This window comes from Nannospalax galili, unplaced genomic scaffold (genome assembly GCF_000622305.1).
Source record: "Nannospalax galili isolate Female #2095 unplaced genomic scaffold, S.galili_v1.0 scaffold561, whole genome shotgun sequence".
In the NCBI taxonomy this organism is placed as follows: Eukaryota; Metazoa; Chordata; class Mammalia; order Rodentia; family Spalacidae; genus Nannospalax; species Nannospalax galili.
The window spans coordinates 665,210-676,770 of record NW_008344825.1 but is presented as its reverse complement, the minus strand read 5'-3'; the positions used below and the strand labels follow the sequence as shown (position 1 = coordinate 676,770).

At 39.4% G+C, this 11,561-nt stretch overlaps 1 protein-coding gene across 13 annotated transcripts in view; it reads left to right on the top strand.

The window, feature by feature from the left end:
• Window positions 1-11,561, top strand: part of CUNH3orf67 (chromosome unknown C3orf67 homolog) — a 273,967-nt gene that overhangs the window by 164,113 nt on the left and 98,293 nt on the right. For 7 of the 13 annotated variants that reach the window (XM_029567378.1, XM_029567376.1, XM_029567373.1 and 4 more), the window contains one exon: window positions 3,529-3,860. The exons of 1 other annotated variant lie outside the window; for it this stretch is intronic. In XM_029567378.1, the coding sequence (XP_029423238.1) occupies window positions 3,529-3,860 (332 nt within the window). The remainder of the gene's footprint in view (window positions 1-3,528; window positions 3,861-11,561) is intronic. 5 more of the 13 variants (XM_029567377.1, XM_029567374.1, XM_029567372.1 and 2 more) reach the window with 1 other exon arrangement.

Here is an 11,561-nt window from a genome sequence, read left to right as displayed (position 1 = left end):
TATAGCACCAGCTGTCCTGGAATTCACTATGTAGACCAGGCTGGCCTTGAATTCACAGAGATCCACCTGCCTCCACCTTCCCAGTGCTGGGATTAAAGGCGTGTGCCACCATCCCCAGCGCCATTCCAAAGATTTTTTAAAAAATATTTTTATTACTTTTATTTTATGTATATGAGCATATTGGCTGCATGTAGGTAGGTGCACCCATGTTGGGCAATGCATCTGGAGATCAGAAGAGGGTGGTGGATCTCCTGGAACTGGAGTTACGGATGGTTGTTAGCCTTCATGTGGGTGCTCGGAATCAAACCCAGGTCTTCTGCAAGAGCAGCCAGTGCTCTCAACAGCTGAGCCATCTTCAGCATTTTTAAGACCTGATTAATATTTTGTATTTCTAATCATCAGTGTTGAAAATGTCACTTCGCATAAATATGTAATACATGTAAGGTCAGAAGGAAAAAAGACAAAGGGACAGGCCTCAAGCACAGGCTTGATTTCAGAGAAAACCTGGGGAGGGAGTTTCTAGTATAAGAGCCTGAGCCTGCTCAGGGGCCGGGGCAGTCATAGGGCAGAAAAGGGGAAAAGGGAAGGAAACTGAATTTTTCCTTCTTTGACCTGTGGTCAGCCGTTGCTAGGGGTAGCCAGGGAGGTAGAATGTGTGGAAGATTCAAGAACATAGGACACTGATAAACAGCCCTTGTGGTCAGCTGTTACTGAGGGTCAACAGGGTAATAGAAAATAGAAAAAGAAGTTGGAACCAAGTTACTTTGGTTCCAGGATTTGTTACTGTTTAACCAAGATGGAGCACTGTATAAAATGGCACAGCTATGACGAACAGTGTGAAATGCAGAAGTGTGAGTAATTCTGTCATATTCTTGAGCCAGAATTTATTTGATGATTTTGTTGTTGTTGTTAAACTCAAGTCAGAAACTCAAACAGTAATTTTTAAAATTAAACATTTTAAGGCTGTGGTATGGTGGAACATGCCTTTAATTCCAGCACCGGGGAGGTAGGAACAGGTGGATCACTAAGGTTGAGGCCAGCCTCGTCTACATAGTGAATTCTGGGCCAACCAGGGCTATATAGTGAGACCCTGACTCAAAAGAAGGGGGGAGTGGGCCTGGAGAGATGGCTCAGTGTGCTCTTATAGAGGACCTGGGTTCAAGTCCCAGCACCCACATGGCAGAGAACAACCATCTTAACTCCAGTTCCAGGGGGATTTGATTCCTTCTCCTGAACTCCATAGGCATTGCACGACACTGGTACACTTAACATACATGCAGGCAATACACTCATACACATAAAATAAAAACAATATAATAAAATATTAGAAAAATAGCAACAAAAACATTCAAACACAATACAGTTCAAAGAAATACTAATTTGATACCTACTGCTGAAAAATGGTGGTAGGAAATTTTTAAGTCTCTGTGTTATACAATTAAATTAGTGTATATTCTCTATGAGCAGAAAATGTATGTCCCATGAAAACACCGCAATTCATAGCCGTCTCGAGTCTCAGCCCAAGTATCTCAGACAGCACTTGTCTGAGTTGTGGCTTGATGGCACATGCAGCACATGTTGTGTTCAGAACCCAGGCTGCAGTGAGGCATACCTTGCAACACAGGGTGAGCAGAGCACTACCAGAAACGCCAGGAATTCATTAGGCATTTGATTTGGTGGTAGTTTTTGGCAGCAGTAGATTGAGAAACCTTCTACTGTTATCAGTTTTTTTCACAACCCCCAAGTTATATAACTCACAGTTGAATACACTGTGTTCTAGAGTACTTACTGTGCTTACAAAGTATCCACTATGCTTCCCAGTTCCCTATCAGCAAGTTGGGTAACCTCTTCAGAGGATGGTGTGATAAGAATAGGAGGTAGGAATTGTTTAGGCAATTAGGGTAAAAAGACCCCAAAGAAAAGTAGCCAGTTTCTTAGCTAAAACTCACAATGTCCTTGGGCCTCTTAGCAACATACTCTGTTCCAAAGGCCAAAAATGTTGAAAGTATTTGGGAGCTTGTATCTAATCTGTAAAAGATTTTAAGATTACCTCTTCAGAGGGGGGAATGTTAGAGTAGCCAAAAGCTTCATAAAAATAAATAAATTAAAGAAGAAGGAAAAAAAAAAGTATCCACTATGTACCTAGCACCACACAAAAGTGTTTGCCATCCAAGAAAAGTGTCCAGTGAGCTTATTCATTTAACCTGTCCACAGCTGCTGACTCGGGATCATCTGTTCCCCTTAGGAAGGTGATGAGACAAAGTGGATTCAGCCCACCAGGGACTATGGACCAAAAACTCTCCCTGAAAATGATATTTGCTCTAGGATTTCATCAACCTTAAGATTTCATCAACACTTAAGTCATGCTGTGTAACTGTAGTCTTAGACTAAGTAACAAATAAATGCAACTGTAAAATATTTTATGTTTTGCCATCAGTGTTATTTTTATTAATGGTTTTTGGGTTTTATTTTTGCTTTTCGTTTATTTTGTGGTATAGTCTTTGTAGTTGACAAGTCTTCAGTGTCTCTTGATTACTTTCATTGTTCATTGTGGTCAAAACTGTAGTAAGATCAAAGAATTCAGTAGAAATTACTGCATGCACCTATGTCGTTGTTCTCCAGAACAGCTACAGACTTGATCACTGAATTAATGCAGGGAGAAAAAAGTACATTTCAAGAAGAAAGGACTAAGCTGAAAAATACCTAACTTTTTTCTGCTCTCGATCTAAAGAAGAAAGTAAGCATACTTTCATTGACATTTACTGTAGACACTGTTCTCTCAGAGAGATCACTGTTGTAAAACCCACTTCCATATGTTGTAAAGGATTAGAGTCTTATATAAATTTGATAAAAATATCTCTCAACAGTAGTATGTAGAATTTTTAAAGACAGAAAATAATAGCAAGAGGATTTCTATATCAAAACATCTACTGAAATTAAACTGTATTTTTAATTTGCAGAAAACACCACTCATATTAAGAATATTTCTGTGGATTTCCCACCGTATGCAATGTCTGCTCAGTTTAGTCTGTGAATTACCTTGTTTCAATCAAGAGTGAGAGAAACAGGCTGTCACCCTTCCATGGGTTCCCTGATTCATAACCCACACAGTGACCAGATATTTCGTTTAAAGAAACTTAAGTACTGTGCTCTGTCCCCCTGCAGTAAAAGTAGAGATACTACTAACTCCCGTCCTTTTAAATTTGGACAGTTTCCCCCGCTGGAATGTCAAATTAATGAGGTTGTGCTATAAAGAACTTGCTGTGAGACTGGTGATGATTATTTCAGACTTGTAAGTTTCCTGGCCAAGGTTTCAACTCAGACAGAGGAAAGTGCAGAGGCGCTGTGCGCTGCTTCCAGGCACTGTTCTAGGGGAGCTGTCGAGCAAGCCTCAAGATGGTGCAGAAATTGCCTCCCCTGGCTTCTGCCTCCTTTGATACATCTGTTTCAGCAACAAGAAATTTTAACTGCCTGCCTAAAAGTTCACTTTTATGGAGCAGGACTCTGATTTTTGTCATCTTTCCTCAGTGTCAGATGAATGGATATTTCCTGAGAACGGTGATGAGACTGTCGACCCAGCATCTGGCAGTGAGTCTCTGCTCCCAGATGGGGACTCATGCTCTGCTTCGCACCTGTGGCTAGAAACCAGCAAGGACAGTGAGCCTGGCCAGGCAGAGGAACCCCAGATGGCTCCCAAGGACATTTTCACTTTTTCATCTCGACCTCGATCAGCACCTCATGGGAAGAGTGAGTCCCCTGAGAGGCGTTCATTTGTTTTGGATCCACAAGAGGACCACAGAGTGACAAGGGGAGACACCCAATTGGAGAGTGATTTTTATGGCAGTGACAGCAGCGAAGAGGTACACGATTTGATGCATAAAATAATCTTAAAGTACAGTTGTTCCATTAGCTGACAAACACTAAAACTAGTTGGAATGAAAACGGGAAAATCAACTGCTATTTCTAAAAATGCAGCAGATTGCTGTGTCAGTCAACAGTCCCATCAGGTTGCTGTGGTAACGCGAAATTACTGGCTTTTTTTTATTATTAACAGCCAGTCTCATTTTTACTTATGGAAACCAGTTCTTCAGTTGTTTATTTTTCTTTTCATTTTAATCTCTGCCTCACAGAGTTAGAAATAACTGATAGTTGAGTTACAGGCCAGCGAGCACAGTGAAACTGACAGCAGCATGTTGCAAGTCTCTGGGGAAGTGCAGGCGCAGCTAAGCATTGCGTTGATGGTTTTCTGGCTTCCTTCCTCACCTGCCATCTTCTCACCTTAGACCTATTAGGACTCATTATTTTCCATATGGTCCCAGAATTTCAAGAGTTGTGCCAATTAAAGCTTAGATGATGAATCATGAATTAGTATTGGGACTTGCCTTACCGGAGGTGTTCTGTCTGGAATTATTTAGAATATAAATATGTTATAGTTAGTAAACTGATAAAAAAATTGTTGAAAATCAAGCAATATGGCTTAGATGTGATATATATATATATTTCTTTGTAAGCATGTACATGTGTATATATTCATGTATGCGAAGGTACACATGCATGTAGAAGCCAGAAAGCAATCTTTGGTGTCATTTCATTTCTTAGGCACCATCCACCCTTTTTTTTCTAGGCAGGGTCTCTTACTGACCTGGAGCTAAGTAGGCTATGCTGGCCAGTGAGCCCCAGGTATGTGCCTGTCTCTCCCTTCCAGCACACCTCCACACCCACCTTTTTTCATTATACTTGATTTATTTGTGTATATGTGTGTATAAGCTCCATGGTGTGTATGTGGAGGTCAGAGGATATCTTGCAAGAGTTTGTTCTCTCCTATCATGTGGGTCCCGGGGATTTGAACTCAGGTTGTCAGGCTTTGTGCTAGCGCCTTTACCCACTAAGCCATCTTAATGGCCCACACCCACCTTTTTTATGTGAGTTCTAGGAATCAAATTCAGTTCCTCCTTCTTGCAAGGCAAACACTGCCCATTTCACCATCTTTACACATATTTTATTAACTGTATTCCTAACAATGGCAGTTCATATTTGTTGAAAAAAATTTTAAAGCACAATGCAGTCAAGACAAGGTTCAGTTAAAAAATGCAAATACTTTGATACAGAAATCATAGAAATAATTAGAAAAACTTTTTTATATATGCTTGGGAAACTACTTTTAATAACTGTGCATGAGTAAGAATGCCCTGTGGACAGTGAGGTGTAGATTCGGTTCATACCTATGTGTAGAGTGAGTTAGAATATAGAAGATTGTTTGGCTCTTCAGCAGTAATTATGGGGTCTGCAGCTTTTAATGAATTTCATCAATAAAGTATGTGTAGGATCCTTTTCTCATAATTTCCTAGTTCTGAATATGCCAAAACAATTAGTAATGCTAAATACAAACCAACTGCTAATCCCTTTACACATAGTATATTTGATGCCATCATTTTAAATGTTGGTACCAGACACATCTGTCCCTTACACCCCCAAAAATATTAAGCTGTAGGAATTATGAAATGGACTTCTGTCTTTAGAACCCAACCCCACCACAGACATCAATTCCTCTGAGGTGTTACGTGGCTGACCTGATCAGGTAATTCATACCGTTTTTTAATACAAAGGATAAGCTCATGTCTTTCCCAGGAGCACACAGCACTATCTTTCTTCTCTGATCTCTGACCCACAAAAACTTTGACAGTCGAAGTTTCATGGCGATGAGAAATAGCAGTTCTCTGGGAAACAATGAGGGAGGCATGATGGGAACTACCCTGCAAATAACTACAGATGAGGGACTTAGCTTTTCCCTTTGTATGAAGGAGCACCTTTAAGTAAAGTGGCTTCAGGAAAAAAGGACGCCAGCTCTGTGTCACGTTTGCGTTTTCTTTTTCTGCTATCCTACTGACGTCTTTCAATGTCTGTTATACAAACAGGTTTATTACCTGCTACATGGACCTAAAATAAATTTGCCATGCCTCACCCCAAGCTCTTACGGCACAGTAGTCTGCTTACCCTGTGCCATTCCTGTCCAAACGACCGGTCCATATGGCTACAGTCTGTGGTGGGGCCATCTCATTGAAAACACTGCCTGCCTCACTGTTAGTCATAGTCCCACAAGAGTGCCACAGGGAAAGGGACAGAAACCGTGACAAATTATCAAGCTTTGGGGTTAGAGAACTAATAAAATAGAGACCAAGATACACAGTGTAACGAGAAATGCCAGGTCTAGAATGTGCCATAATCCCTTCTTTTCCCAAATTGAGTTTGTTTGTTTGTTTGTTTGGGGCGTTTGAGGTAATTTTTTTTCCTATAGGATAAATTCTCCTGGTTATTGATTGTACAAGATACGGGAAATTGAAATATGTGTTTGCAGTGTTTATTTACATGTGTCTCTAAAAAGTCATTTCAGTTCATTGAAGCATCATGCCATTAGCTACACAGTTTTGGAACATTACATCCATGGAATGATATGATTATAGTTAAGGAAAACAATGTTATAAGTAATAGTGGACAAAAAAGTAATAATTATATTTCTTATTGCACTTGCATCTTATAGCTTATAATTAAAAGACTGATGTTCAACAAGGATTTTTTCAGAAAAATTAGATAAATTCAGGAACATATAAACTAGGTAGAATCAAATTGGGTTTTTATAATAGGAGAAACATACATGGTCAGTAGTAAAGACTAATAAGCTTTCAGTGATATATTGTCTTCATAATTTAAGTACTACTAATTAATTCACATCTATGGTCATAATGTGAGAGTCTCAAAAGTATGAATTTGTCCATATTTTCCTTTTGTATTCTTTGCTTAGTGTATATTTTATTCCCCAGGCTGTCATATATACTAATATGCTGATACTCATTAATTTTGAAGTTGTACCTTTTACTTGAAAAGCACATTACAGAAATATATTTCATGACGAGCTATAAAATTGAAAGACCGTGAAATGAATTATGCTAGGAAAGCAGTTAAACTGAGGGCCTCGCATGGTGCCCCAGCTTCTGAAAGGAGAGCGGCTCCTGCTCCTGTCTGGTCGGTGTTTCATCATCACCCCCGGTGGTGACTCAGCGTACACCCCTGGTATGCAGTTTGAACTTTCTTTATATTAATGTTTGATTATTCCTAATTTAATTTTATCTAGAAATACAGTACTGTCACTTTCTGCCACCACCCCAACTCTGACTGAAGGTGATAATTTTAAAGCCATGTAACTCATCCTGTGCCACAGTCCAGACTGGGAACATGTGGCCTCCAAAATATCCATTTTGGACTTATTAATGTGGGCTGACTACCTGTCACATTCAGATTAGGAAGGAAGCTTCCACACCTTTCCATCCAGTGTATGGAAGTCTGAAAGGAATAAACATAACATGTAAATGACAGTTTTAAAGGCCTGCATTAGCCTTTTCATGGTACTGTTGCTTTCAAGGTATTTTTTACATTCAATAATTTAGCTATTTCATTTTGTTTTCTCCTGGGAGGATGTTTTTCTAGGTTAGACTATAAGACACTTAACTTCTGTATACCTAATTGATGGTTTGATTTTTTTTTCTTTTGTCTTTTTGAGACAGGGTCTCCATGTAGCCCCAGCTGTCCTGGAACTCACTATGTAGACCAGGCTGACTTTGAACTCAGAGAGACCCACCTGCCTCTGCCTCCTGAATGCTGGGATTAAAGGAGTGTGCCGATTTTAATTTGCTCTCTCACACACCTATATACATGCCACGGGAAGGTTATATTGTCTACACATGACTGCTTATATTTCTGTGTAGTCTTTGAAAACTTTTAAATGTCAGTTTATGCATTAGGAAAATGGAAGGACTTTTTAAAATATATTACCTCACATATTTATTCCTGTATTTTATGAATTACAATGTAATATACTCTCTAGAGTGACCGACTAGGCAAATGTAATATTTATTCTGTATGACTGGTCCTTTTAGCTTGTTCATATATACATGTCTTTATTGTTACCCAGTGAAGCTCTTTGAAAAAGCCACTAGCCTCTGGGTCCCTATGACTTGGTTATACACTGTTACAAGGCAGGTGAAGAGGCTATATATCACTTGTCTGCTTAGAAGCTAGCACTTTACCGTTTTTGTTAAAAGCTATAAATCTTGCTTGTAAACATTTGGTTTCAGACAGGACTTTTTTAAGAACTCTTTAAAGTATTGTCAATTAAGAATATGAAATCTAACTCATTGGAAAATATAGTTTGTCTTGAACAACTAGAAGAATCTCATTCCTTTCTCCAAGTATTCACGTGCAGATATTTTCCCATCCCATATAGTCACAGCCTCACAGCAGGAATTACAGGACTGTAACAGAAACAACTTTTCCAACCTAGTATCAGACATGATGAGGGTTAGTTACTTGCTAAGAACAGCCATGCCTTCTTTTTACTTTGTTTGTAAACTAGTAAAATATATAAGACACTACTATCATTTCCTTTTATCATGCACAGAGAGCTGTATTACTTTGATAGTTCCCTATTGTATCCAAAAAATGAAAGTACCTCTTGGGCATGGTTGTTACAAAGACATTTAGGTCACATCCCTAAGGCCAGTCTCGTCATCATCAAAGAAGTTGAATTTTTATTTTTATGACTGTCTAGCTATAGTTTGTGCAAATAGCTGTGTTCTTTCCTCAACAACATAAGTAAGTCTCTGCTACCTCTGCTGTTTGCCAGCCCTGTTATCCAGATGAAAGGTCCTATCAGTTAATACATTAAAGTGTTGGAAAAAAGTGAAAATCTGTGCTGACGTGAACGCAATTATAAATTCACAAATCCATCAAAGGTGTGCTTGGAATATTACAGATGTGTTTTGTTACAGAATTTTTTTTTTTTTTTGGTCTTTTTGAGACAGGGTCTCCCTATAGCCCCAGCTGTCCTGGAACTCACTATATAGACCAGACTGGCCTTGAACTCACAGAGATCTGCCTGCCTCTGCCTCCTGCATGCTGGAATTAAAGGCGTGCACCACCACACCCGGCTATAGAATTTTAAAGATGTTATAGTCTTCTTTGCAGAAATATGATTATCCTCTTTTACAAAGGCTAGAATGGAGTTCTGTCCAGAACTTTCATTCAACATGAAATTTGTTATTCAAAGAGCCTGGGTCCCATCTGCTCCAAGTAGGTGGCCCTCAAGAGTCATCATAATTATCTTTTCAAAATTACATCTCAGCAAGAGCGATCCATTTTGTGCATCCAGAAATTATTGTCCAAATGCCCATCTGCACGTCCTTCTAAGAAATGTAGTTCAACAGTGGAAGCGCAGGCTCCTGGGGAAATCATTCTCTTCAGGGTACATGGGCCATGTATGGTTAATCAGCAGACTATTGATGCTCCTGGCACTGGGGCATGATTGAATATTTAACAAACAAATGTTTCTGTGCCCAGAATACAAACAGTTCAAGAGATTTGGGGTTTTTTTTAAATATATATAGTGAGTTAAATCAAAAGCATTTTGTATTTGTTCTCCTAAGAACCAGATAAGCAGATGACTGTAGTGTGAAAATGGCACAATGGTGATGTCGTCGCTGCGCTGACAGAGTATATCCACGTGCTGTACAGGTTTTCAGTGGCTAAGTGATGAACTGAAGGAAAACGTGGTTGTTTTCCAGTCAGTCATAGGAAGCTAACTTCTCATGCGTGTATCAAATGGATATATAATTCATATAGAAATTAATTCAAAAACACATGGAGCCCAAATGCATTACATACGTGAAATCAGTAAACAACATTTATAACTTATAAAAGAGGCAAAAGCATTACTGAAAAAAGGAACAGGGTGCAGCCAGTGCCGTGTTCTCACTGAATACCACACAATTCTTCTGTTTGTTTCCCTTCTAAGTGAGAGGCCGAACCAGGTCACATCGAAATATTAATTAAATTTAGTCTCATATATCATCTTGCCTTTCTCAATCATCTTAATTCCCCTTTCTGAATCTGGAATAAATGACCATTAGGAGTTCTGGGGCAGCCAAAGTGAGTGCATCTCTGGTTCCCTGTGCAGATCCCCTAGTTACTTGTCCTTTCCGTGTAGCTAAAGTAGCATGGAAGCATATTACCATGGAAACGTATTCACAGGGGTCCACATCCTCCTATTGGCTCATCTCCAAACCAGGACCTAACTTAAGAAAACTGTGAGCCAGTTGCCTAGATACATGCTTGTGAATAATTCCTTGTCTGTAGTAACAGCTCATGGCAAGCAAAGAGAATTGGGTTCCTGAGTCAACTACTGGAAGGAAGATAGACTCTATGTGATGCACCATCAATGGAGAGAAGGCTTGAGAGGAGGCTTCTTGACAAGTGAATGTGCTTGTGCAGGGTCTTCTAAATGAAGGAGCACCTGGTTTTCAACATAGCCATCTAAATTTAGAGTAGCTGTGCTTTTTTTGAGTGATCTTTACTACCTTTTGCCGGCTAATGTCTCTCTCTCTCTCTCTCTCTCTCTCTCTCTCTCTCTCTCTCTCTCTCTCTCTCTCTCTCTCTCTGCCATATGATGCCTCAATACAGGTATACTGTTGATTACTTAAATCAAGCTAAGCATATCTTCTCAAACTTTTACTTATTTATGGTGAGAACTTCTTAAATTCTAATTTCCCACTTTTTGAAATATACGGTACCTTGTTGGTATCCACAACTGCCCTGTGATGCAGTAGCACACCGCAGCTTCCTGCTCCTAACTCAGTAACCTTGTTCTGTGCACATCCACCTTATTGTTTTATCTTTTGTAGTGCCTGCAAAAGTGCCCCGCATGTAACAGCAGCCTCGTAAGTCTCTATTGGATTGTTTGTTGCGTAAATGCCTACATTCTGCCTATGACAGATACAGCAATTATGTCATAACTTTTTCTTTTTCAGTGCCGGGGATCAAACCTAGGACCTTGTGTTCACTAGGCAAGCATTCTACCACGTGAAACGTGAACATTCTACCACGTGAAACGTGAAACATTCCACCATGTGAAACATTCTACACATGAAACATGAAACATGAAACATTCCACCACATGAAACATGTGAAACATTCCAACATGTGAACCATTCTACCATGTGAAACATGTGAAACATTCCACCACGTGAAACACGTGAAACATTCCACCACATGAAATGTGAAACATTCCACCACGTGAAACATTCTACCTTGTGTTCACTAGGCAAGCATTCTACCATGTGAAACACGTGAAACATTCCACCATGTGAAACATTCTACCTCGTGAAACGTGAACATTCTACCACGTGAAACACGTGAAACATTCCACCATATGAAATGTGAAACATTCCACCACGTGAAATGTGCAAAATATGCAAAACATGAAACGTGAAACATTCTACCACGTGAAACGTGAAACATTCTACATGTGAAAACATGACAGAAACGGAGTCATTTGATCACAGAAATCTCATTGCCATTTGTTTATAATGGTTATAGATGTAAATTTTTATCAATTTTTATTGAAAAGATAACACTGTAGAGCAGACATACCTAAGTTTTAAAAAACAGAAACAAGGGAAGGAAGGGAGGGAGGGAGGGAGATGATTGATAGATAGATAGATAGATAGATAGAT